Below are 22,801 nucleotides of genomic sequence, written 5' to 3' on the forward strand. Positions count from 1 at the left end.
ATCTCTTTTTGAAAAACTGTAATGCACAAGGAAGGCAAGGACCCATGTGTCGTGTATACAGGGATCTTCTTTTAAACGAGGATCTTCATACATAACCATCTAATTTCAACTATTAAACGAGGTGATTACCAATATTATAAATCGAGATCAAATTGGATTTATAAAAGGGAGGTATTATGGTGATAGCATAAACAGAATATTAAGGGCATATACGTGGCTTCAAGGGCCCACGGATGTTGCCTGTAGATATCACCAAAAGTACATTCGTCAAATTAGAGAAATTAATTATTGGCCTCTACTCTGCCCAAAATACAGTACGAAACCCTACAGTTTATGAAGACTGATGGAGAAGTGAGTCTTCCAAATTTCAAGTATTATTACTGGCAGCTGAAACCAATTGACCAACACTGATCAATAACACTAGCTAAACTAAAGCCCCTTTCACACAGAGATTCCGGAAAATACGCAGATAATGTGACCTGGGATTTGTCCCAGGATCGTTTGATTTTGGTTCATTCACACTGCCAGTGATTTTCCAGGATCAGTGAGCACGTTCCACACATCCCGGTAAGATCCCGTAAAGACACGTGATGTCAGAATGAGACGTGTAACGTACGCGTCGAAAACATGTACAATAACGCATCGCGTACCGTTCCACAAAGCTGGCGAACGATCTCATCTTCAGCACGGATAGTAAGGAGCTCCTGGTCTCTGCTTCGTTCCAGTTTGCAGAAATTTTTTCGTTCTTTCTTTGTTGATGACGAACACAAACTTTCTTCTAAGAGCAACAGTCGCGCGATGGCACCTGCGTCATCACTATGACACACCTCTTACGGCATTGATCCTGGCTTTTGTTCACACAGGGCGCGTTCCGGGACTGATACCGGCAATGTTATTGGTCCCCAACCTGGGATCAAACCCGGCATCAATCCCGGGACTTGTTTGCGTTCACACAGAAGGCACTCTGGCAATTTCCCGGGATCAACGCGCTGTGTGAAAGGGGCTATAAGAGAAAAGGCTCTGTCAACCTTACTTCCCTTTGTAGAATCCCATTGTGACAATATTGTAATATGTAAATGGACGAGAGTTACTTTAAAAATGTGTAATAAAGTACAGTCATCATTAAAATTGTATCTCCCCTTTATCCTGTAGAAGTACAATAAACTAATTTCTACCCTCTAAATTAGATAGATTTGAAAATGTGTTCATATTACGGACTCATTCTAGTCTATGTTGGAGAGATTGTTTGGCACAATTATGTAACCATTATACATCCAGAGATGGGCACTCAAGTTAGTGGCTCGTAATTTGAATGGACCTGACTTGGACTCGACCTGAAATGACAAAAACGTCAATAACCTTAACTATTGAGGAAAATGTGATTTTGATCTGTATGCAGTGCTTAAAGTTGCTCACCGGTACGCAGTATCAGCAATTCGGCGCTATGCAGCGGCTCACAAGGGAATCAGTTTTGCTCACCAGCAGCTCTCAATTAAAAAAAATAATAATTTCATCAGTTGAGCCCAATTGGATATGAATATTAAAAGGTTAGATGAGACGTTTTATCAGGCTATTATTATCTTTACATTTAGATACCTATGAATGGCAGAACAGCAAACAACTTCACAGAAAATAATACTATGATAAATCATAGAGGAAACTTCACACCATAATAAGGACCAATAGATTTAAGCTATTGAATTAGCTCATTTGTGTGAATTCAGTTATTATCTTGTCTTGTGGAATGTACGGATCTAGTAAATTTAGTAAAAACTAAATGCAAAAAAAAAATTGTGATCCCTCCTAATTTTTTTTTAATGATAAATATCTGAAAGGGGTGTAAAATTATGGGTTGCACAACTAAAAGAGAAAAGAGGAACATAAGCTGCTTTTAAACAGAAACCTGTTTTTCTCATTTACTGAGTACAACAACAGTTAGTGTCATGTAAACCTTTTCTAATGACAAGACATTGCCAGATGGTATGCTCTCAATAGAATACTGTATACAGTAGAATACTGGTTAAAATATTCTATTTTTATTGATTATGAAATTCCCAATAGCTGTAAATTGTGAAAAACTGTGAAAATATTCCTTATTTTCTATATACTCTTTTTTTTATTTTTAGGGCCCAAGCCCTGAAAGGGCGCAGAGCCCTATTGTTCTTCTAAGGGTTTTTTGTTATTAGGGCCCAAGCCCTGAAAGGGCGCAGAGCCCTATTGTTCTTCTAAGGGTTTTTTGTTATTCTTCTTCTTCTTCTTCTTCTTCTTCTTTATAATAAATTTTTTTTCAAGGTTTTTGCCACTTTTGGGGGCCTTAACGTGCTCAAAAACTCTTGAAACTTTGCACACTGGTCAGAACCTGCGGCCATTAGAGCCGGACTGAAGCTGGTACCCGGGCGTGGCAGGGGGGCTCGACAGCGCCCCCTGTAACGGGGTCCGAAAACTTGGTCCATAAATCAAACACGCTTGCATGAAATAATATGAAACTCGGTACACTTATAGATCTCATCGGTTCATATATCCTTCATGCTCTGACTTTTTACCCCAGCCCAACAGGAAGTCGGCTATTTGGCGTAGTTTAAAAAACACATGCAATGGAATTTAAAATACTCCTCCTAGACGATTCAACCAATCGCCACGAAACTCGGTGTGCATGAAGTCAAGACATTGAGGATGAAAAGTTGCGAGGGGATTTTTGATATCTCGAACGGTTTGGCCGTGGCGAGGAAACGAATTTATGGCGAATATTGGAAACAGGAAGTGTGTTATAACATCCTCATACATTAATTGATCTTGATGAAACTTCAGCAGTGTGTTCGCTGTAAGAGGCCGATCACATGGATGTGACTATTGTGAGTCAAAGTTATAGCGCCACCAACTGGCAGCAGGAAGTGTGTCACTTTCAAAATGCTTTGAAATCACCCTCTTATTTTTACCCGATTTGCTTCAAACTTCATCTGTATAATGTAAACACACGACAGATGTAGACCTGTGAAAGGATTATTGATATCTTTATTACTGTCGCCATGGCAACGCTTTAAACTTTTATATTCTTTTTGGATGCATTTGAGGCTCTTAACATGCTTCAAATTGCATGAAACTCAACATGCATTTGACATTTATTGTGTAATAGACATGTGCGAAGTTTCAGAAACGGGCGTGGTAGCGCCACCTTTAGTCAAAAATGGGGTATTAGTTTTACCTACAGTAACCAAACTCGGTACGTATATTCTTCTCTTCGATCCGGACAACTTTCTAATTTACAGTCATTAGCTCCGACCAACAGGAAGTCAGATATTTTGGTTTGAATGTGTACTGTTTGGAGCATTTTCCCTCTGCCCCTCTGTGTGTGTGTGTGTGAGGAGGGGGGCTAGTTTAGTTTAACCATTTCTCTGCTGTGTGCAAAATCTCTGGCACTTTTGAGGGCCTTAACGTGCTCGAAAACTCTTGAAATTTTGCACACAGGTCAGAACCCGCGGCCATCAGGGCCAGGCTGAAGCTGGTACCCGGGCGTGGCAGGGGGGCTCGACAGCGCCCCCTGGAATGGGATTTCGAACACTTGTCCGTATATCAAACACGCTTGCATGAATTAATATGAAACTCGGTACACATATAGATTTAATCGGGCCGAACAACTTTCCCTGGGTCAAGTTTTACGCCAGCCCAACAGGAAGTCGGCTATTACGGGTTGATTGGAGAACGCTTGCTCTCGCATTTGAAACACTTCTCCTAGAGAATTCATCCGATGATCACGAAACTCGGTCAGCATGAAGTCAAGACATGGAAGATGATAAATTGCCAGGGGATATTTGATATCTCGAACGGTTTGGCCGTGGCGAGGATAAAGTGTGTTATAACTTAGTTATAGTTTTACCTACAGTTAAAAAACTCAGCTTGTATATTGATCTTATCAAGCCGAACAACTTTATAATTTACAGTCATTAGCTCCGACCAACAGAAAGTCAGATATTGTGGTTTGAATGTGGATTGTGTCTCTCTCTGTCTCTCTGCCATTCTCTGTGTGTGTGTGTGTGTGTGTGTGTGTGTGTGTGTGTGTGTGTGTGTGTGTGTGTGTGTGTGTGTGTGTGTGTGTGTGTGTGTGTGTGTGTGTGCGTGTGTGTGTGTGTGCGTGTGCGTGCGTGCGTGTGTGCGTGCGTGCGTGTGTGTGTGTGTGATTTTGGTTGGGTGACAGTTGTAGGTTACAGTTTGACAAGAGTTTATAGTTTAACAAAAGCACAATGTTGTGCTTTATTGCGAGTCAAGTCAAGTCAAGTCATCTTTATTTATATAGCGCTTTTTACAATACAGATTGTATCAAAGCAGCTTCACAGTGATAACATGAAAATAATACAAAAAAAACAATTTCATCATCATCCACCTTTAAGGCAGATCTATAATATTGTTGAATATTAAATGTCCCCAACTAAGCAAGCCAGAAGGTAAGGCAACAGCGGCAAGGAACCAAAACTCCATCAGGTGACAGAATGGAGAAAAAAACCTTGGGAGAACCCAGGCTCAGTCGGGGGCCAGTTCTCCTCTGGCCAATGAGTGAACAGTGTATGAAGTTCAGAATGAATCAGAGTATTTGTCCAGTTCCGGTTGGTTGAAGTCGGAGTGGAGAGGAGGAGAGAGCGAGTGTACACAAATATAGAGAAACACTTTGAATGATGTCCTGTGTGAACAAAATGACGGAGTATGTTTTTATGTCTCCATTCGATCGAGCCACACACACACACACACACACACACCACACACACACACACACAGCATTCCAATCTTGACATCGCAGCATGTTCATTATAGCCTTGATAAAATTTAAAGGGGTCATGACATGAGAAACCAAATTTGCCTTTATCTTTTGGTATATAAGAGGTCTTTGTACCATTTAAACGTCCTGCAAGTTTCATAGCTTAAGACGTCCTCCCCATTATAAACGAATCATTTATTTAATCAAGCTCTAAATACAGCTCGTTCTGGATCCATGGTAAGAAGTGACGTCACGGTACGAAGTGACGTACCAGCGTTTGCATAATGACCGCCTCCAGCAGAAGACAGTTACGCTTTAAGCGCAAGACAACTACGCTCATTTTGTATCGTTGTCGCGCCCGCCTCACAAGTGTTCAGTCGACGGACAGCGAGTGGGTCTGTGTACAGGGAAATTACGATGCCGCAGATGTGCTGTTCTTGGCTGTGGACAAACAACATCTGTGAATACGCTGCAGAAAGATCCAGTCGTCAGGGGAAAATGGATGCACTTTATTTTTTGCGGACGTCTCAGTCACGGCAGTGTCAGTTTAAGCGTTTGTTCTGTACATTTGAAGGATGACTGTTTTGAGCTTTGCCAGAAAACTGTTGCTCAAAGATAAGTCCGTGCCGACTATTCTGGGCTCAACATCGACGACGCAAACTGTAAGTAATGTGTTTAAAACTTTAAACTACTTTTTAAATACGCTGCAGAAAGATCCAGTCGTCAGGGGAAAATGGATGCACTTTATTTTTTGCGGACGTCCCAGTCACGGCAGTGTTAGTTTAAGCGTTTGTTCTATACATTTAAGGATGACTGTTTTGAGGAAAAAATCCCAATATGATGCTTGGCTTTGCCAGAAAACTGTTGCTCAAAGATAAGTCCGTGCCGACTATTCTGGGCTCAACAACGACGACGCAAACTTACTTTTTACCATGGCTAATATAAACAGATTTGTATAAGAGAATCTTGAAAATATGTCGCCTTTCTAGTTAGCTAGGCCTACATGTGATTAGTTAAATAATGTTAAACTGTTAGCAAATTAAGCTATAGGATAATTATGCAACAATAATCCGTTTTCAAGTGTCTCCGGTTAATTTTTTTTTATTAATTCAAAATAGTTTCACTTTCCATGTGGACACGGACGGATCCAGTCTTCGTTGTTGTGGTGATGGTTCATTTTCCTCTGATTCCGGCTCAAACATAATAAGGTTTTATCATTGCAAGAGCCATCGCTTCGCATGCATCACCCGCTAATAAACAGTTGCGCCGAATCCGCAAATGTTCTGGCTGGGGGCGTTAATAATTGATGCATAGGCACTGACGTTAGCCAATCACAGCAGTGGGCGTTAACACTGAACTCTTAAAGGGGAAACACCCCCCAAACAGACTGTTTGAATCAGAGGATGAGAAACAGGGTGGGAAAAGGTCATAAATCACTACATTTTAAAAGTTTTTTGTAAAAAAAACTATAGTAATACTATAATTGCACCTAAGGGAACATAATAACAAAATAAAAAAAAACATGTCATGACCCCTTTAATAATAAAATAGTCAACCTAACATAAAAAAATTACACTGCTCTGTTTAAATAGTCAGTTGTACAGTTCGTACCGTTCACAGTAAGCACCGCTCCACTGTGATGTTTCCAAGCATATATATATATATATATATATATATATATATATATATATATATATATATATATATATATATATATATATATATATATATATATATAAATTAAAGCTGCAAGCAGCGATGGAGGGCCCAAGCCGGTAGAACCGCCACCCGGTGCCTTTAGTGCAACTAAAGGCACCAGGGTGGCGGTGCCACCGGCTTGGGCCCGCAATCGCTGCTTGCAGCTTTAATTAGGGCCCAAGCCTTGAAAAGGCGAAGGCCCTATTGTTTTCCTTCGGATTATTATTATTATTATTAGTATTATTATTATTATTATTAGGGCCCAAGCCTTGAAAAGGCGAAGGCCCTATTGTTTTCCTTCGGATTATTCTTCATTATTAGGGCCCAAGCCTTGAAAAGGCGAAGGCCCTATTGTTTTCCAAAGGATTATTATTTATTATTATTATTATTGTTCTTCAAGGGTTTGGGGGCTTTTGGGGCCCTTAACATACTCAAAAACTCTTGAAACTTTGCACACTGGTCAGAACCCGCGGCCATTAGAGCCGGACTGAAGCTGGTACCCGGGCGTGGCAGGGGGGCTCGACAGCGCCCCCTGGAACGGGGTCCGAAAACTTGGTCCATAAATCAAACACGCTTGCATGAAATAATATGAAACTCGGTACACTTATAGATCTCATCGGTTCATATATCCTTCGTGCTCTGACTTTTTACCCCAGCCCAACAGGAAGTCGGCTATTTGGGGTAGTTAGAAAAACACATTCAATGGAATTTAAAATACTCCTCCTAGACGATTCAACCAATCGCCACGAAACTCGGTGTGCATGAAGTCAAGACATTGAGGATGAAAACTTGCGAGGGGATTTTTGATATCTCGAACGGTTTGGCCGTGGCGAGGAAACGAATTTATGGCGAATATTGGAAACAGGAAGTGTGTTATAACATCCTCATACATTAATTGATCTTGATGAAACTTCAGCAGTGTGTTCGCTGTAAGAGGCCGATCACATGGATGTGACTATTGTGAGTCAAAGTTATAGCACCACCAACTGGCAGCAGGAAGTGTGTCACTTTCAAAATGCTTTGAATTCACCCTCTTATTTTTACCCGATTTGCTTCAAACTTCATCTGTATAATGTAAACACACGACAGATGTAGACCTGTGAAAGGATTATTGATATCTTTAATACTGTCGCCATGGCAACGCTTTAAACTTTTATATTCTTTTTGGATGCATTTGAGGCTCTTAACATGCTTCAAATTGCATGAAACTCAACATGCATATCACATTTATTGCCTAGTACACTTGTGCGAAGTTTCAGAAACGGGCGTGGTAAGGGGCTCAGTAGCGCCACCTTTAGTCAAAAATGGGGTATTAGTTTCACCTACAGTAACCAAACTCGGTACGGATATTCTTCTCTTCGATCCGGACAACTTTCTAATTTACACTCATTAGCCCCGACCAACAGGAAGTCAGATATTTTGGTTTGAATGGGAGAAAATCTGAGAATTTTGCCAGTCTCTCTCAGTGTCTGTGTGTGTGAGAGAGGAGGGGGGCTTTATGTTAACCCTTTCTCTGCTGTGTGCGACTTCTCGGGCACTTATGGGGCCCTTGACGTGCTCAAAAACTCTTCAAACTTTGCACACAGGTCAGAACCCACGGCCATCAGGGCCGGGTTGAAGCTGGTACCTGGGCGTGGCATGGGGGCTCGACAGCGCCCCCTGGAATGGGATTCGAACACTTGTCCATATATCAAACACGCTTACATGAATAAGTATGAAACTCGGTACACATTTAGATATCATCGGGCCGAACAACTTTCGTGCTCTAAGTTTTACGCCAGTCCAACAGGAAGTCTGCTATTATGGGTTGTATGAAAACGCATGCCCCTGGAATTTGATATACTCCTCCAAGAAAAATTATCCTATCGCCACCAAACTCGGTCAGCATGAAGTAAAGACATTGAGGACGCTAAATTGCGGACGGATTTTTGATATCTCGAACGGTTTGGCCGTGGCGAGGAAACGAAGTTATGGCGAGAAAAGAAAAACACACACAGACAGCCCCCCCCCCCCCTTTTCTATGTGTGTTTGTAGGGGAGCAGAAAGACTCACACTGATACAAGCTCTAAAGCAGACTTCTTCTCGACAGTCAAAGCGGGGTTACGTTATTGCCCGTCGTGCACAGGAACCCGAAAGGCAACGGGGTGGCGGCTTTTTATATATATATATATATATATATATATATATATATATAAATAAATATAGCTGCAAGCAGCGATGGAGGGCCCAAGCCGGTGGCAGCGCCAGCCCGGTGCCTTTAGTGTAACTAAAAGCACCAGGGTGGCGGTGCCACCGGCTTGGGCCCGTAATCGCTGCTTGCAGCTATATTTATTATATTACTACCTTTTGGGCACTTTTGGGGGCCTTAACGTGCTCAAAAACTCTTGAAACTTTGCACAAATGTCAGAACCCGCGGCCATTAGAGCCGGACTGAAGCTGGTACCCGGGCGTGGCAGGGGGGCTCGACAGCGCCCCCCTGGAACGCGGTCCGAAAACTTGGTCCATAAATCAAATACGCTTGCATGAAATAATATGAAACTCGGTACACTTATAGATCTCATCGGTTCATATATCCTTCGTGCTCTGACTTTTTACCCCAGCCCAACAGGAAGTCGGCTATTTGGCGTAGTTTAAAAAACACATGCAATGGAATTTAAAATACTCCTCCTAGACGATTCAACCAATCACCACGAAACTCGGTGTGCATGAAGTCAAGACATGGAGGATGATAAATTGCGAGGGGATTTTTGATATCTCGAACGGTTTGGCCGTGGCGAGGAAACGAATTTATGGCGAATATTGGAAACAGGAAGTGTGTTATAACATCCTCATACATTAATTGATCTTGATGAAACTTCAGCAGTGTGTTCGTTGTAAGAGGCCGATCGCATGGATGTGACTATTGTGAGTCAAAGTTATAGCGCCACCAACTGGCAGCAGGAAGTGTGTCACTTTCAAAATGCTTTGAATTCACCCTCTTATTTTTACCCGATTTGCTTCAAACTTTATGTGTATAATGTAAACACACGGCAGATGTAGACCTGTGAAAGAATTATTGATATCTTAAATACTGTTGCCATGGCAACGCTTTAAACTTTTATATTCTTTTTGGGTGCATTTGAGGCTCTTAACATGCTTCAAATTGCATGAAACTCAACATGCATATCAGATTTATTAGGTACTAGGCATGTGTGAAGTTTCAGAAACGGGCGTGGTAAGGGGCTCAGTAGCGCCACCTTTAGTCAAAAATGGGGTATTAGTTTTACCTACAGTAACAAAAATCGGTATTTATATTTATCTCCCCGAGCCGGACAACTTTCTAATTTACAGTCATTAGCTCCGACCAACAGGAAGTCAGATATTTTGGTTTGAATGTGATTTGATGGGAATTTTGCCAGTCTCTCTCAGTGTCTGTGTGTGTGAGAGAGGAGGGGGGCTTTATTTTAACCCTTTCTCTGCTGTGTGGGACTTCTCGGGCACTTTTGGGGCCCTTAACGTGCTCGAAAACTCTTGAAACTTTGCACACAGGTCAGAACCTGCGGCCATCAGGGCTGGGCTGAAGCTGGTACCCGGGCGTGGCAGGGGGGCTCAACAGCGCCCCCTTGAACGTGGTCCGAAAAACTTGGTCCATATATCAAACACGTTTGCATGTAATAATATGAAACTCGGTACACATATAGATTTAATCGGGCCGAACAACTTTCGTGCTCTAAGTTTTACGCCAGTCCAACAGGAAGTCGGCTATTATGGGCTGTATGAAAATGCATGCCCCTGGAATTTGATATACTCGTCCAAGAAAAATTATCCTATCGCCACCAAACTCGGTCAGCATGAAGTAAAGACATTGAGGACGCTAAATTGCGGACGGATTTTTTATATCTCGAACGGTTTGGCCGTGGCGAGGAAACGAAGTTATGGCGAGAAAAGAAAAACACAATGTGTTATAACGTCTTCATACATTTATTGATCTTGATGAAACTTCAGCAGTGTGTTTGTTGTAAGAGGGCGATCACATGGATGTGACTATTGTGAGTCAAAGTTATAGCGCCACCAACTGGCAGCAGGAAGTGTGTTACTTTCAAGATACTTTTGACTAAAGTGGGTGGGTTATTTTTACCTACAGTCACAAAACTCGGTCTGTATATTGTGCTTATCGATCCGGACAACTTTCTAATTTACAGTCATTAGCTCCGACCAACAGGAAGTCAGATATTTTGGTTTGAATGTGGTTTTGTCTCTCTCTGACAGAGTTCCCCCTGCCATTCTCTGTGTGTGTGTGTGGGGGGGGGGGGGAGGGAGGGAGGGAGGGAGGGCACACACACAGACAGCCCCCCCCTTTTCTGTGTGTGTTTGGAGGGGAGCAGAAAGACTCACACTGATGCAAGCTCTAAAGCAGACTTCTTCTCGACAGTCAAAGCGGGGTTACGTTATTGCCCGTCGTGCACAGGAACCCGAAAGGCAACGGGGGTGGCGGCTTTTTATATATATATATATGTATATATATATATATATATATATATATATATATATATATATATATATATATATATATATATATATATATATATATATATATATATATATATATATATATAAATAAATATAGCTGCAAGCAGCGATGGAGGGCCCAAGCCGGTGGCAGCGCCAGCCCGGTGCCTTTAGTGTAACTAAAGGCACCAGGGTGGCGGTGCCACCGGCTTGGGCCCGTAATCGCTGCTTGCAGCTATATTTATTTATATATATATATATATATATATATATATATTTATTATTATTATTATTATTTTTCTTACGACTATTCGGGCACTTTTGGGTCTCTTAACGTGCTCAAAAACTCTTGAAACTTTGCACAAATGTCAGAATCCGCGGCCATTAGAGCCGGACTGAAGCTGGTACCCGGGCGTGGCAGGGGGGCTCGACAGCGCCCCCTGGAACGCGGTCCGAAAACTTGGTCCATAAATCAAACACGCTTGCGTGTAATAATATGAAACTCGGTACACTTATAGATCTCATCGGTTCATATATCCTTCGTGCTCTGACTTTTTACCCCAGCCAAACAGGAAGTCGGCTATTTGGCGTAGTTTAAAAAACACATGCAATGGAATTTAAAATACTCCTCCTAGAAAATTCAACCAATCACCACGAAACTCGGTGTGCATGAAGTCAAGACATGGAGGATGAAAAATTGCCAGGGGATTTTTGATATCTCGAACGGTTTGGCCGTGGCGAGGAAACAAATTTATGGCGAATATTGGAAACAGGAAGTGTGTTATAACATCCTCATACATTCATTGATCTGGATGAAACTTCAGCAGTGTGTTCGCTGTAATAGGGCGATCACATGGATGTGACTATTGTGAGTCAAAGTTATAGCGCCACCAACTGGCAGCAGGAAGTGTGTCACTTTCAAAATGCTTTAAAATCACCCTCTTATTTTTACCCGATTTGCTTCAAACTTTGTGTATAATGTAAACACACGGCAGATGTAGACCTGTGAAAGGATTATTGATATCTTAAATACTGTTGCCATGGCAACGCAGCAAACTTTAATATTCTTTTTTAAAGTTTTTGAGACTCTTAACATTCTTGAAATTGCATGAAACTCGACAGACACTTTACATTTATGGCCTAGTACACTTGTGCAAAGTTTCAGAAACGGGCGTGGTAAGGGGCTCAGTAGCGCCACCTTTAGTCAAAAATGGGGTATTAGTTTTACCTACAGTAACCAAACTCGGTATTTATATTTATCTCCCCGAGCCGGACAACTTTCTAATTTACAGTCATTAGCTCCGACCAACAGGAAGTCAGATATTTTGGTTTGAATGTGATTTGATGGGAATTTTGCCAGTCTCTCTCAGTGTCTGTGTGTGTGAGAGAGGAGGGGGGGCTTTATTTTAACCCTTTCTTTGCTGTGTGGGACTTCTCGGGCACTTTTGGGGCCCTTAACGTGTTTGAAAACTCTTGAAACTTTGCACACAGGTCAGAACCTGTGGCCATCAGGGCCGGGCTGAAGCTGGTACCCGGGCGTGGCAGGGGAGCTCAACAGCGCCCCCTTTAACGGGGTCCGAAAACTTGGTCCATATATCAAACTGAATATTGCATGAATTAGTATGAAACTCGGTACACATATAGATCTCATCGGGCCGAACAACTTTCGTGCTCTAAGTTTTACGCCAGCCCAACAGGAAGTCGGCTATTATGGGTTGTATGAAAACGCACGCCCCTGGAATTTTATATACTCCTCCAAGAAATTTAATTTGATCTTCACCAAACTCGGTCAGCATGAAGTCAAGACATTGAGGACGCTAAATTGCGGACGGATTTTTGATATCTCGAATGGTTTGGCCGTGGCGAGGAAACGAAGTTATGGCGAGAAAAGAAAAACACAATGTGTTATAACGTCTTCATACATTAATTGATCTTGATGAAACTTCAGCAGTGTGTTTGTTGTAAGAGGGCTATCACATGGATGTGACTATTGTGAGTCAAAGTTATAGCGCCACCAACTGGCAGCAGGAAGTGTGTTACTTTCAAGATACTTTTGACTAAAGTGGGGGGGTTATTTTTACCTACAGTCACAAAACTCGGTCTGTATATTATGCTTATCGATCCGGACAACTTTCTCATTTACAGTCATAAGCTCCGACCAACAGGAAGTCAGATATTTTGGTTTGAATGTGGTTTTGTCTCTCTCTGACAGAGTTCCCCCTGCCATTCTCTCTCTGTGTGTGTGTGTGTGTGTGTGTGTGTGTGGGGGGGGGGGGGGGGTATGGGGGAGGGAGGGAGGGCACACACACAGACAGCCCCCCCCCCTTTTCTGTGTGTGTTTGGAGGGTAGCAGAAAGACTCACACTGATACAAGCTCTAAAGCAGACTTCTTCTCGACAGTCAAAGCGGGGTTACGTTATTGCCCGTCATGCACAGGAACCCGAAAGGCAACGGGGTGGCGGCTTTATATATATATATATATATATATATATATATATATATATATATATATATATATATATATATAAATATAGCTGCAAGCAGCGATGGAGGGCCCAAGCCGGTGGCAGCGCCAGCCCGGTGCCTTTAGTGTAACTAAAGGCACCAGGGTGGCGGTGCCACCGGCTTGGGCCCGTAATCGCTGCTTGCAGCTATATTTCTTCTTCTTCTTCTTTATAATACATTTTTTTTCAAGGTTTTTGCCACTTTTGGGGGCCTTAACGTGCTCAAAAACTCTTGAAACTTTGCACACTGGTCAGAACCCGCGGCCATTAGAGCCAGACTGAAGCTGGTACCCGGGCGTGGCAGGGGGGCTCGACAGCGCCCCCTGGAACGGGGTCCGAAAACTTGGTCCATAAATCAAACACGCTTGCATGAAATAATATGAAACTCGGTACACTTATAGATCTCATCGGTTCATATATCCTTCATGCTCTGACTTTTTACCCCAGCCCAACAGGAAGTCGGCTATTTGGCGTAGTTTAAAAAACACATGCAATGGAATTTAAAATACTCCTCCTAGACGATTCAAACAATCACCACGAAACTCGGTGTGCATGAAGTCAAGACATTGAGGATGAAAAGTTGCGAGGGGATTTTTGATATCTCGAACGGTTTGGCCGTGGTGAGGAAACTAATTTATGGCGAATATTGGAAACAGGAAGTGTGTTATAACATCCTCATACATTAACTGATCTTGATGAAACTTCAGCAGTGTGTTCGCTGTAAGAGGCCGATCACATGGATGTGACTATTGTGAGTCAACGTTATAGCGCCACCAACTGGCAGAAGGAAGTGTGTCACTTTCAAAATGCTTTGAAATCACCCTCTTATTTTTACCCGATTTGCTTCAAACTTCATCTGTATAATGTAAACACACGACAGATGTAGACCTGTGAAAGGATTATTGATATCTTTAATACTGTCGCCATGGCAACGCTTTAAACTTTTATATTCTTTTTGGATGCATTTGAGGCTCTTAACATGCTTCAAATTGCATGAAACTCAACATGCATTTGACATTTATTGTCTAATAGACATGTGCGAAGTTTCAGAAACGGGCGTGGTAAGGGGCTCAGTAGCGCCACCTTTAGTCAAAAATGGGGTATTAGTTTTACCTACAGTAACCAAACTCGGTACGTATATTCTTCTCTTCGATCCGGACAACTTTCTAATTTACAGTCATTAGCTCCGACCAACAGGAAGTCAGATATTTTGGTTTGAATGTGTACTGTTTGGAGCATTTTCCCTCTGCCCCTCTGCGTCTCTGTGTGTGTGTGTGTGTGAGAGAGGAGGGGGGCTAGTTTAGTTTAACCCTTTCTCTGCTGTGTACAAAATCTCTGGCACTTTTGAGGGCCTTAACATGCTCGAAAACTCTTGAAATTTTGCACACAGGTCAGAACCCATCAGGGCCAGGCTGAAGCTGGTACCCGGGCGTGGCAGGGGGGCTCGACAGCGCCCCCTGGAATGGGATTCGAACACTTGTCCGTATATCAAACACGCTTGCATGAATTAATATGAAACTCGGTACACATATAGATTTAATCGGGCCGAACAACTTTCCCTGGGTCAAGTTTTACGCCAGCCCAACAGGAAGTCGGCTATTACGGGTTGATTGGAGAACGCTTGCTCTCGCATTTGAAACACTTCTCCTAGAGATTTCATCCGATGACCACGAAACTCGGTCAGCATGAAGTCAAGACATGGAGGATGATAAATTGCCAGGGGATTTTTGATATCTCGAACGGTTTGGCCGTGGCGAGGAAACAAATTTATGATTAAAAAAGGATGCATAAAGTGTGTTATAACTTAGTTATAGTTTAACCTACAGTAACCAAACTCGGTACGTATATTCTTCTCTTCGATCCGGACAACTTTCTAATTTACAGTCATTAGCTCCGACCAACAGGAAGTCAGATATTGTGGTTTGAATGTGTATTTTCTCTCTCTCTGTCTCTCTGCCATTCTCTGTGTGTGTGTGTGTCTGTCTGTGTGGGGAGGGGAGGGGAGGGGGGATGTGTGTGTGTGTGTGTGATTTTGGTTGGGTGACAGTTGTAGGTTACAGTTTGACAAGAGTTTATAGTTTAACAAAAGCACAATGTTGTGTTCTGTATGAACAAAATGACGGAGTATGTTTTTATGTCTCCATTGTTCGATCGAGCCTCTCTCACACACACACACACACACACACAAACACAAACACACACACACACACACACACACACACACACACACACACACACACACACACACACACACAGCATTCCAGCATTGCAATCTTGACATCGCAGAATGTTCATTATAGCCTTAATAAAATATAATAATAAAATAGTCAACCTTACATATAAAAATTACACTGCTCTGTTTAGATCGACCTGAGATCGATTGCTCCTGTCTGCCTCGCTGTGACTGCTGCTGCTGTGAGTTTGTTTGCTGCGTCTAAGCCTCGTATTAGCTTCGTATTTCTTTCTGTTTTGAACCATCATTTATTATAAATTCTAGTTGTTTATACTACTAAATACATCTTACTCAACATCTCAGATTAACCTGACATTGCTAGCTTCCGTTATTGTCAGCACAACACGCTAACTCGCTAGCCTTTTAACGCACCACCCGTGCGCTCAGTTATTTATTTTTCTCTCGCGCGCCCGCGCCTTTGAGTTCATAAAAGCCCAGGTGAGTAAGAATCAGTCAACAAACACGGTGAGTAATGTCTTCTCCTGTTATTGTCACCTGCACTTCATGTCACATGTTTACCATAGCCTTCTCTGTCGGCAATATAGGATTTATATGTGATAAATGCAAGGAGACAGTCAGGCTGACGGAGAAGATTTTAGAACTAGAGACACGCATCCAAACTTTAATCGAGAATAGTAAGAAGAGTGCTAGAGCTTTAGATACTATTTTGGATGCGCCTAGCCTAGTGAACTCTTTACATGAGTCGGTTCCGGCTGAAGTAGAGCCCGTGCAGCAGGGCAGATGGGTGACAGTGAGAGATCGCTCTAGTCGCGGATCAAAAAACCCCTTTTCCGTTCCGATAACAAATCGATTTGCCCCGCTCAGTGAAACACCCACTGAGAATTATTCTGATTGTGCCCTAGTTATTGGCGATTCTATTACACGGAACGTGAAAATAGAGACACCAGCCACCATAGTCACATGTTTGCCGGGAGCCAGAGCGCCTGACATCAAAGCAAATTTGAAAGTGCTGGCTAATGCTAAACGTAAATTCTCTAAGATTATTATTCACGTCGGCACTAATGATGTTCGACTTCGCCAGTCGGAGATCACCAAAATGAATATTAAAGAGGTGTGTGAACTTGCAAGTACGATGTCAAGCACTGTAATTTGCTCTGGCCCCCTTCCTGTTCGCCGGAGTGATGAGATAGTTAGTAGATTGTGTTCACTCAATGGCTGGCTGTCTGGGTGGTGTCCGCAGAATAATATAGAATTCATAGACAATTGGAAAAGTTTTTGGGGCAAACCTGACCTGTTGAAAAGAGATGGTATTCATCCCTCCTGGGATGGTGCTGCTCTTCTCTCTAGTAATTTGGCTCATAGTCTTAGAGCTAAAACATGACAATCTGGGCCTCAGGTCAGGAAGCAGACAGACTGGCTTAACCGACCGTCTGCTAGCGGCCTCACGTCACCAAGGTCAGATAAATCCCATCACATAGAGCCTCTTTCACCTAGATATCATCATATAGAGACTGTGTCTGTTCCCCGAACTTGGAAATCCAAAATACGTTCAAACCCATCTAAGGTTAAAAATTTAATTGATCTTCAACAAATAAAAAACAGATATAATACCAATGAGCAAATGATAAAGCTTGGGTTGCTGAATATTCGTTCTCTTACTTCAAAAGCGCTAATAGTTAATGATATGATTACAGATTATAACCTAGATGTGCTGTGTTTAACAGAAACCTGGCTAAAACCAAACGATTACATTGCTTTAAATGAGTCAACCCCACAAGATTACGGTTATAAACATGAACCTCGTCTGAAACGCAAAGGAGGAGGTGTTGCTGTAATTTATAGTAATATTTTCAAAACCACTAAGAAATCTAGTTGTAAATATAATTCTTTTGAAGTGTTGGTGCTTAATGTAAAAATATATAGTGTAAACGATAAATCACGTTTGAAAATTCTGCTGGCTACTGTATACAGGCCACCAGGGTACCATACAGACTTTATCAAAGAATTTGCGGACTTTCTATCAGAATTAGTATTGGCTGCAGATAAAGTACTAATTGTTGGTGACTTTAATATACACATAGATAATGAAAAAGATGCATTGGGATTGGCATTTAAAGACATTATAAACTCAATTGGAGTTAGACAACACGTGTCAGGACCGACTCATTGTCGTAATCATACTCTAGATCTAATACTATCACATGGAATAGATGTTGATGCCGTTGAAATACTGCAGCAGAGCGATGACATCTCAGATCACTATCTAGTCTCGTGTAAATTACATTTAGCCAAGGCTGCAAAGCCGACTCCATGTTATAAATATGTTAGACCGATCACTTCTGCCACTAAAGATTGCTTTATCAATAACCTTCCTAATCAGTTTCATCATCTCAGCATCCCGGATAGCTTAGAAGAACTTGATATTGCAACAGAAACTTTTAACTCTCTCTTTTCCAGCACTTTAGACACAGTTGCTCCGCTGCGCTTAAAGAAGATTAAAGAACATAGTCCAACGCCGTGGCACAACGAGCACACTCAGGCCCTTAAGAGAGCAGCCAGAAAAATGGAGCGCAACTGGAAGAAAACAAAACTAGAGGTGTTTCGGATTTCATGGAAGGAGAGCTCGATTGCTTACAGAGAGGCTTTAAAAGCTGCTAGATCTGCTTATTTTTCAACCCTATTAGAAGATAATAAACATAATCCTAGGTATTTATTTGAAACAGTGGCTAAACTAACGAAAAAGAAAGCTTCAAGCCCAGAAGTTTCCATGCAACACAGCAGTAATGACTTTATGAACTTCTTCACTTATAAGATCGATAATATCAGGGACAAAATTATAACTATGCAACCGTCTAATACAGTATCGCATCAGGAAGCGCATTGTAGTCTCCCCGAGGGAAAATTTGATTCATTCATTGCTATAGGAGAGGAAGAATTTTGCAAACTCGTCAAATCATCTAAATCGACAACGTGCATGTTAGACCCTATACCGACTAAGCTGCTGAAAGAGATGCTTCCAGATGTCATAGATCCTCTTCTTAATATCATTAATTCATCTTTGTCTCTAGGATACGTACCGAAAACCTTTAAGCTAGCTATGATTAAACCGCTTGTTAAAAAACAGCAACTTGATCCTACAAAGCTAGTCAATTACAGGCCGATCTCTAATCTGCCATTTCTGTCAAAAATATTAGAAAAAGCAGTATCCTCACAACTGTGTTCTTTTCTTGAAAGAAATGATATCTGCGAGGATTTTCAGTCCGGATTTAGACCGTACCATAGTACCGAGACCGCTCTCGTTAGAGTCACAAATGATTTGCTCTTATCATCCGATCGTGGTTGTATCTCTCTATTAGTATTACTGGATCTTAGTGCTGCATTTGACACCATTGACCACAACATCCTTTTAAATAGACTCGAACATTATGTTGGCATTAGTGGAATTGCACTAGCATGGTTTAAATCATACTTATCTGACCGTTATCAGTTTGTAGCAGTAAATGAAGAGATGTCTTATCAATCACAAGTTCAGTATGGCGTACCACAAGGCTCAGTACTAGGACCGCTGCTGTTCACTCTGTATATGCTACCATTAGGAGATATCATTAGGAAACATGGAATTAGCTTTCACTGTTATGCCGACGATACTCAGCTGTATATTTCTTCAAAACCTAACGAAACCTACGAATTCACAAAATTAACGGAATGCATAGCTGATATAAAAAATTGGATGACTAGTAATTTCCTACTACTAAATTCAGAAAAAACAGAGATTCTAATTATTGGACAAAAAACTTCCACACGTAATAACCTAGAGTACTGTCTAACACTTGATGGCTGCTCTGTTAAGTCTTCGTCGTCGGTCAGGAACCTGGGTGTGCTCTTTGATACCAATCTTTCATTTGAAAGTCATGTGTCTAGTATCTGTAAAACCGCTTTCTTCCATCTTAAAAATATATCTAAATTACGTCATATGCTCTCAATGAATAATGCAGAACAATTAGTTCATGCGTTTATGACCTCAAGGCTAGATTATTGTAATGCTCTACTGGGTGGTTGCCCTGCACGCTTAATAAACAAACTACAGCTAGTTCAAAACGCAGCAGCTCGAGTTCTTACTAGAACCAGGAAGTATGACCATATTAGCCCTGTTCTGTCAACACTGCATTGGCTGCCTATTAAACATCGGATAAATTTTAAAATATTGCTGATCACTTACAAAGCACTAAATGGTTTAGCTCCGCAGTACTTGAGCGAGCTCTTAACGCATTATAGTCCTTCACGTCTACTGCGATCTCAAAATTCCGGTCAGTTAATAATACCTAGAATATCAAAATCGACTGCTGGCGGTAGATCCTTTTCCTATTTAGCACCAAATCTTTGGAACAGTCTTCCTACCATTGTCCGGGAAGCAGACACACTCTGTCAGTTCAAATCTAGACTAAAAACACATCTCTTCAGCCTAGCATACACATAACACATTATAGACTTATATAATTAGGCTGCATAGTTTAGAACAGCCGGGACCGGGAACACTTCCCGTAATCCTGATGTACTTGGTACATCATAAGAAGGACGGCGTCTACGCTAATATTAGTCTCTCTGTCTATCCCGAGGTTTACCGCTGTCCACTGGAACCAGGCCGTATCCAGATCTGATGAAGGACCAGCGCCAGGACACGACGACGACGCCGCTGACCTGAAGTGTCAACCAGTCTCTCCTCCTCTCCACTCTGACTTCAAACTACCGGAACTGGACAAATACTCTGATTCATTCTGAACTTCATACACTGTTCACTCATTGGCCAGAGGAGAACTGGCCCCCGACTGAGCCTGGGTTCTCCCAAGGTTTTTTTCTCCCTTCTGTCACCTGATGGAGTTTTGGTTCCTTGCCGCTGTTGCCTTACCTTCTGGCTTGCTTAGTTGGGGACATTTAATATTCAACAATATTATAGATCTGCCTTAAAGGTGGATGATGATGAAATTATTTTTTGTATTATTTTCATGTTATCACTGTGAAGCTGCTTTGATACAATCTGTATTGTAAAAAGCGCTATATAAATAAAGATGACTTGACTTGACTTGACTTTAAATAGTCATTTGTACAGTTTGTGCCGTTCATAGTAAGCACCGCTCCACTGTGATGTTTCCAAGCACATTTTTGCGCATTTGAAGAGGATAATTTTTCTATATTGGAACGTGAGTGTACAAAGTGTACAAAGTACAAAGCCTATAAAAAGAATAGTTTAGCATCCAAAAATGTTAATAATATATATTATTATTATTATATATAATAATATATATGTTAAAAATAGGGGGAAAAAAGAATTTACATAATAAATATATATATATATATATATATATATATATATATATATATATATTTTTTTTTTTTTTTTATATATATATATATATATATATATATATATATATATATATATATATATATATATGTATATATATATATATATAATTAAAGCTGCAAGCAGCGATGGAGGGCCCAAGCCGGTGGCACCGCCACCCGGTGCCTTTAGTGGAACTAAAGGCACCAGGGTGGCGGTGCCACCGGCTTGGGCCCGCAATCGCTGCTTGCAGCTTTAATTTATTATTAGGGTTCTAAGCTCAAAGATTGAGTTTAGAATCTTTGAGCTTAGATTCCCCCCCCCATTTTGATTTTCCTGAGCATCTACCCATTATTAAATTGGGTATTACAAACAGCATGTCCAATACTACAGTGGTTTTCAGTGGTTCTGGGGACCCACTGCTACTTCCGGAGGGATTCCAGAGGGACAATAGGGGCAGATAAACAATTTAATAAAACATTTTTAACAGGGTTTTTCTAAAACTCTTTTTGGACTGCGGTCTTGTAGATTGAGACCCCTGATTTGTACTGATATGATTTGTGTGTGTGTTCAGGGTTTAAGGAAAAGCAGTGCGTGTGGACGTGTTAAGAAGACCGTTGTGCCTCGTTCCCTGCCTAACATGGTGCAACTGGAGAAATACATCGTCTCAGAGGACTCCATCTTTCTCTTACTGGAGTATGCTGAGGGTGTGTTTTGTTTTCACTTTTTAAATGCCTAAGTGTGTAAACAGGATGTTGACTTGCACTTCCTCTTTGTCTCATCAGGTGGTAAACTGTGGACTCATATCTGCAAGTATCTGCATGGCAGCAGTCCCGACGAAAGCTTCAACATACCTTTCATCCAGAAAGCTCACTCTATAGCTATACATTCAGCCCTAAACCCTGTGCCCACTGGTTCCAGCAGTGTGGATTCCCGAGTCCTAGGCTTTGGAGAGCGTCCTTTAGGAGCCCGACTGCCAGACTCGGGAGCCACCTCTGAGGAGGAGTGCACCAACAGCTACCTGACACTGTGCAACGAGTACGAGCAGGAGAAGCTGGAGCCAGAGGAAGACCCCTGCACACAGAAACATGCATGTTCAGCGTTAAACACCGATAGTCTGTGCTCTCCGGTTTCAATGCAGGAGCTGTGCTTCTTCACTGAGGAGGATCAACTGGCTAGCTTTATGGATCAATGCACATCTGACCATCTGAACCCATCGCTGCCCAAGGAGCTCTTCTACAGTGAGGGTGAGGACGTCTGCAAGCCACTGCTTTTACCCTCAGATGCCGGTATAGAGGTCACCGAGGAACCACTGGAGAAGCTACAAGAAGAGTTGGATCTCTGGAGGTGTGACGGTGATCAGTCCTCAAATGAGTTGGTGCCGGTAATTTCCTTTAAAGAGGCTGTATCGGGGGATGCGAATGTCAGCTCTGCTGTTGAGGGACAACCGCCTGATCTTTTGGTCAATCTGCCAGCACTCGAAGGAGGCACAGGAGATGTGTTAGAGGAAGAGCTTGTCCCTGAAGGCATCGCTTTCCCTGTTGTAGACAAAACCTCTCCCACATTTGGCAGGCCAGATGTTCTACAGAGGGGAGAGAACGCAGAGTTGGACCCATCTGTTGATGTGGCTACGCTTCCACTTCCACAGAAACCATTAAAAACAGCGGACTCATTGACTCTGTCTTCCCCCAAGCTCTCGGTTATGCTAGATGCAGCTGTTCCAAGATCTCAGAAGAGCTTGGTTGAACATGAAGACGTGGGGTTGGGGTCAGAGGGCACTTCAGGAGAGCAGGAGGTTGAGAAAGTGTCAAAGTTGTTTCAAGAGCTGG

The 22,801-nt window shown here is 42.0% G+C and overlaps 1 protein-coding gene across 1 annotated transcript in view; it reads left to right on the forward strand.

The window, feature by feature from the left end:
• The window catches only part of rps6kc1 (ribosomal protein S6 kinase polypeptide 1), a gene marked incomplete at its 3' end in the record, with an annotated part of 45,303 nt that overhangs the window by 20,441 nt on the left and 2,061 nt on the right, over positions 1–22,801 (forward strand). Inside the window, exons 10-11 of the mRNA XM_079584222.1 lie at positions 21,547–21,679; positions 21,758–22,796. Coding sequence (XP_079440348.1) covers positions 21,547–21,679; positions 21,758–22,796 — 1,172 coding nt within the window. The remainder of the gene's footprint in view (positions 1–21,546; positions 21,680–21,757; positions 22,797–22,801) is intronic.

This window comes from Phoxinus phoxinus, assembly GCF_949152265.1.
Source record: "Phoxinus phoxinus genome assembly, chromosome: 16".
NCBI classification, from domain to species: domain Eukaryota; kingdom Metazoa; phylum Chordata; class Actinopteri; order Cypriniformes; family Leuciscidae; genus Phoxinus; species Phoxinus phoxinus.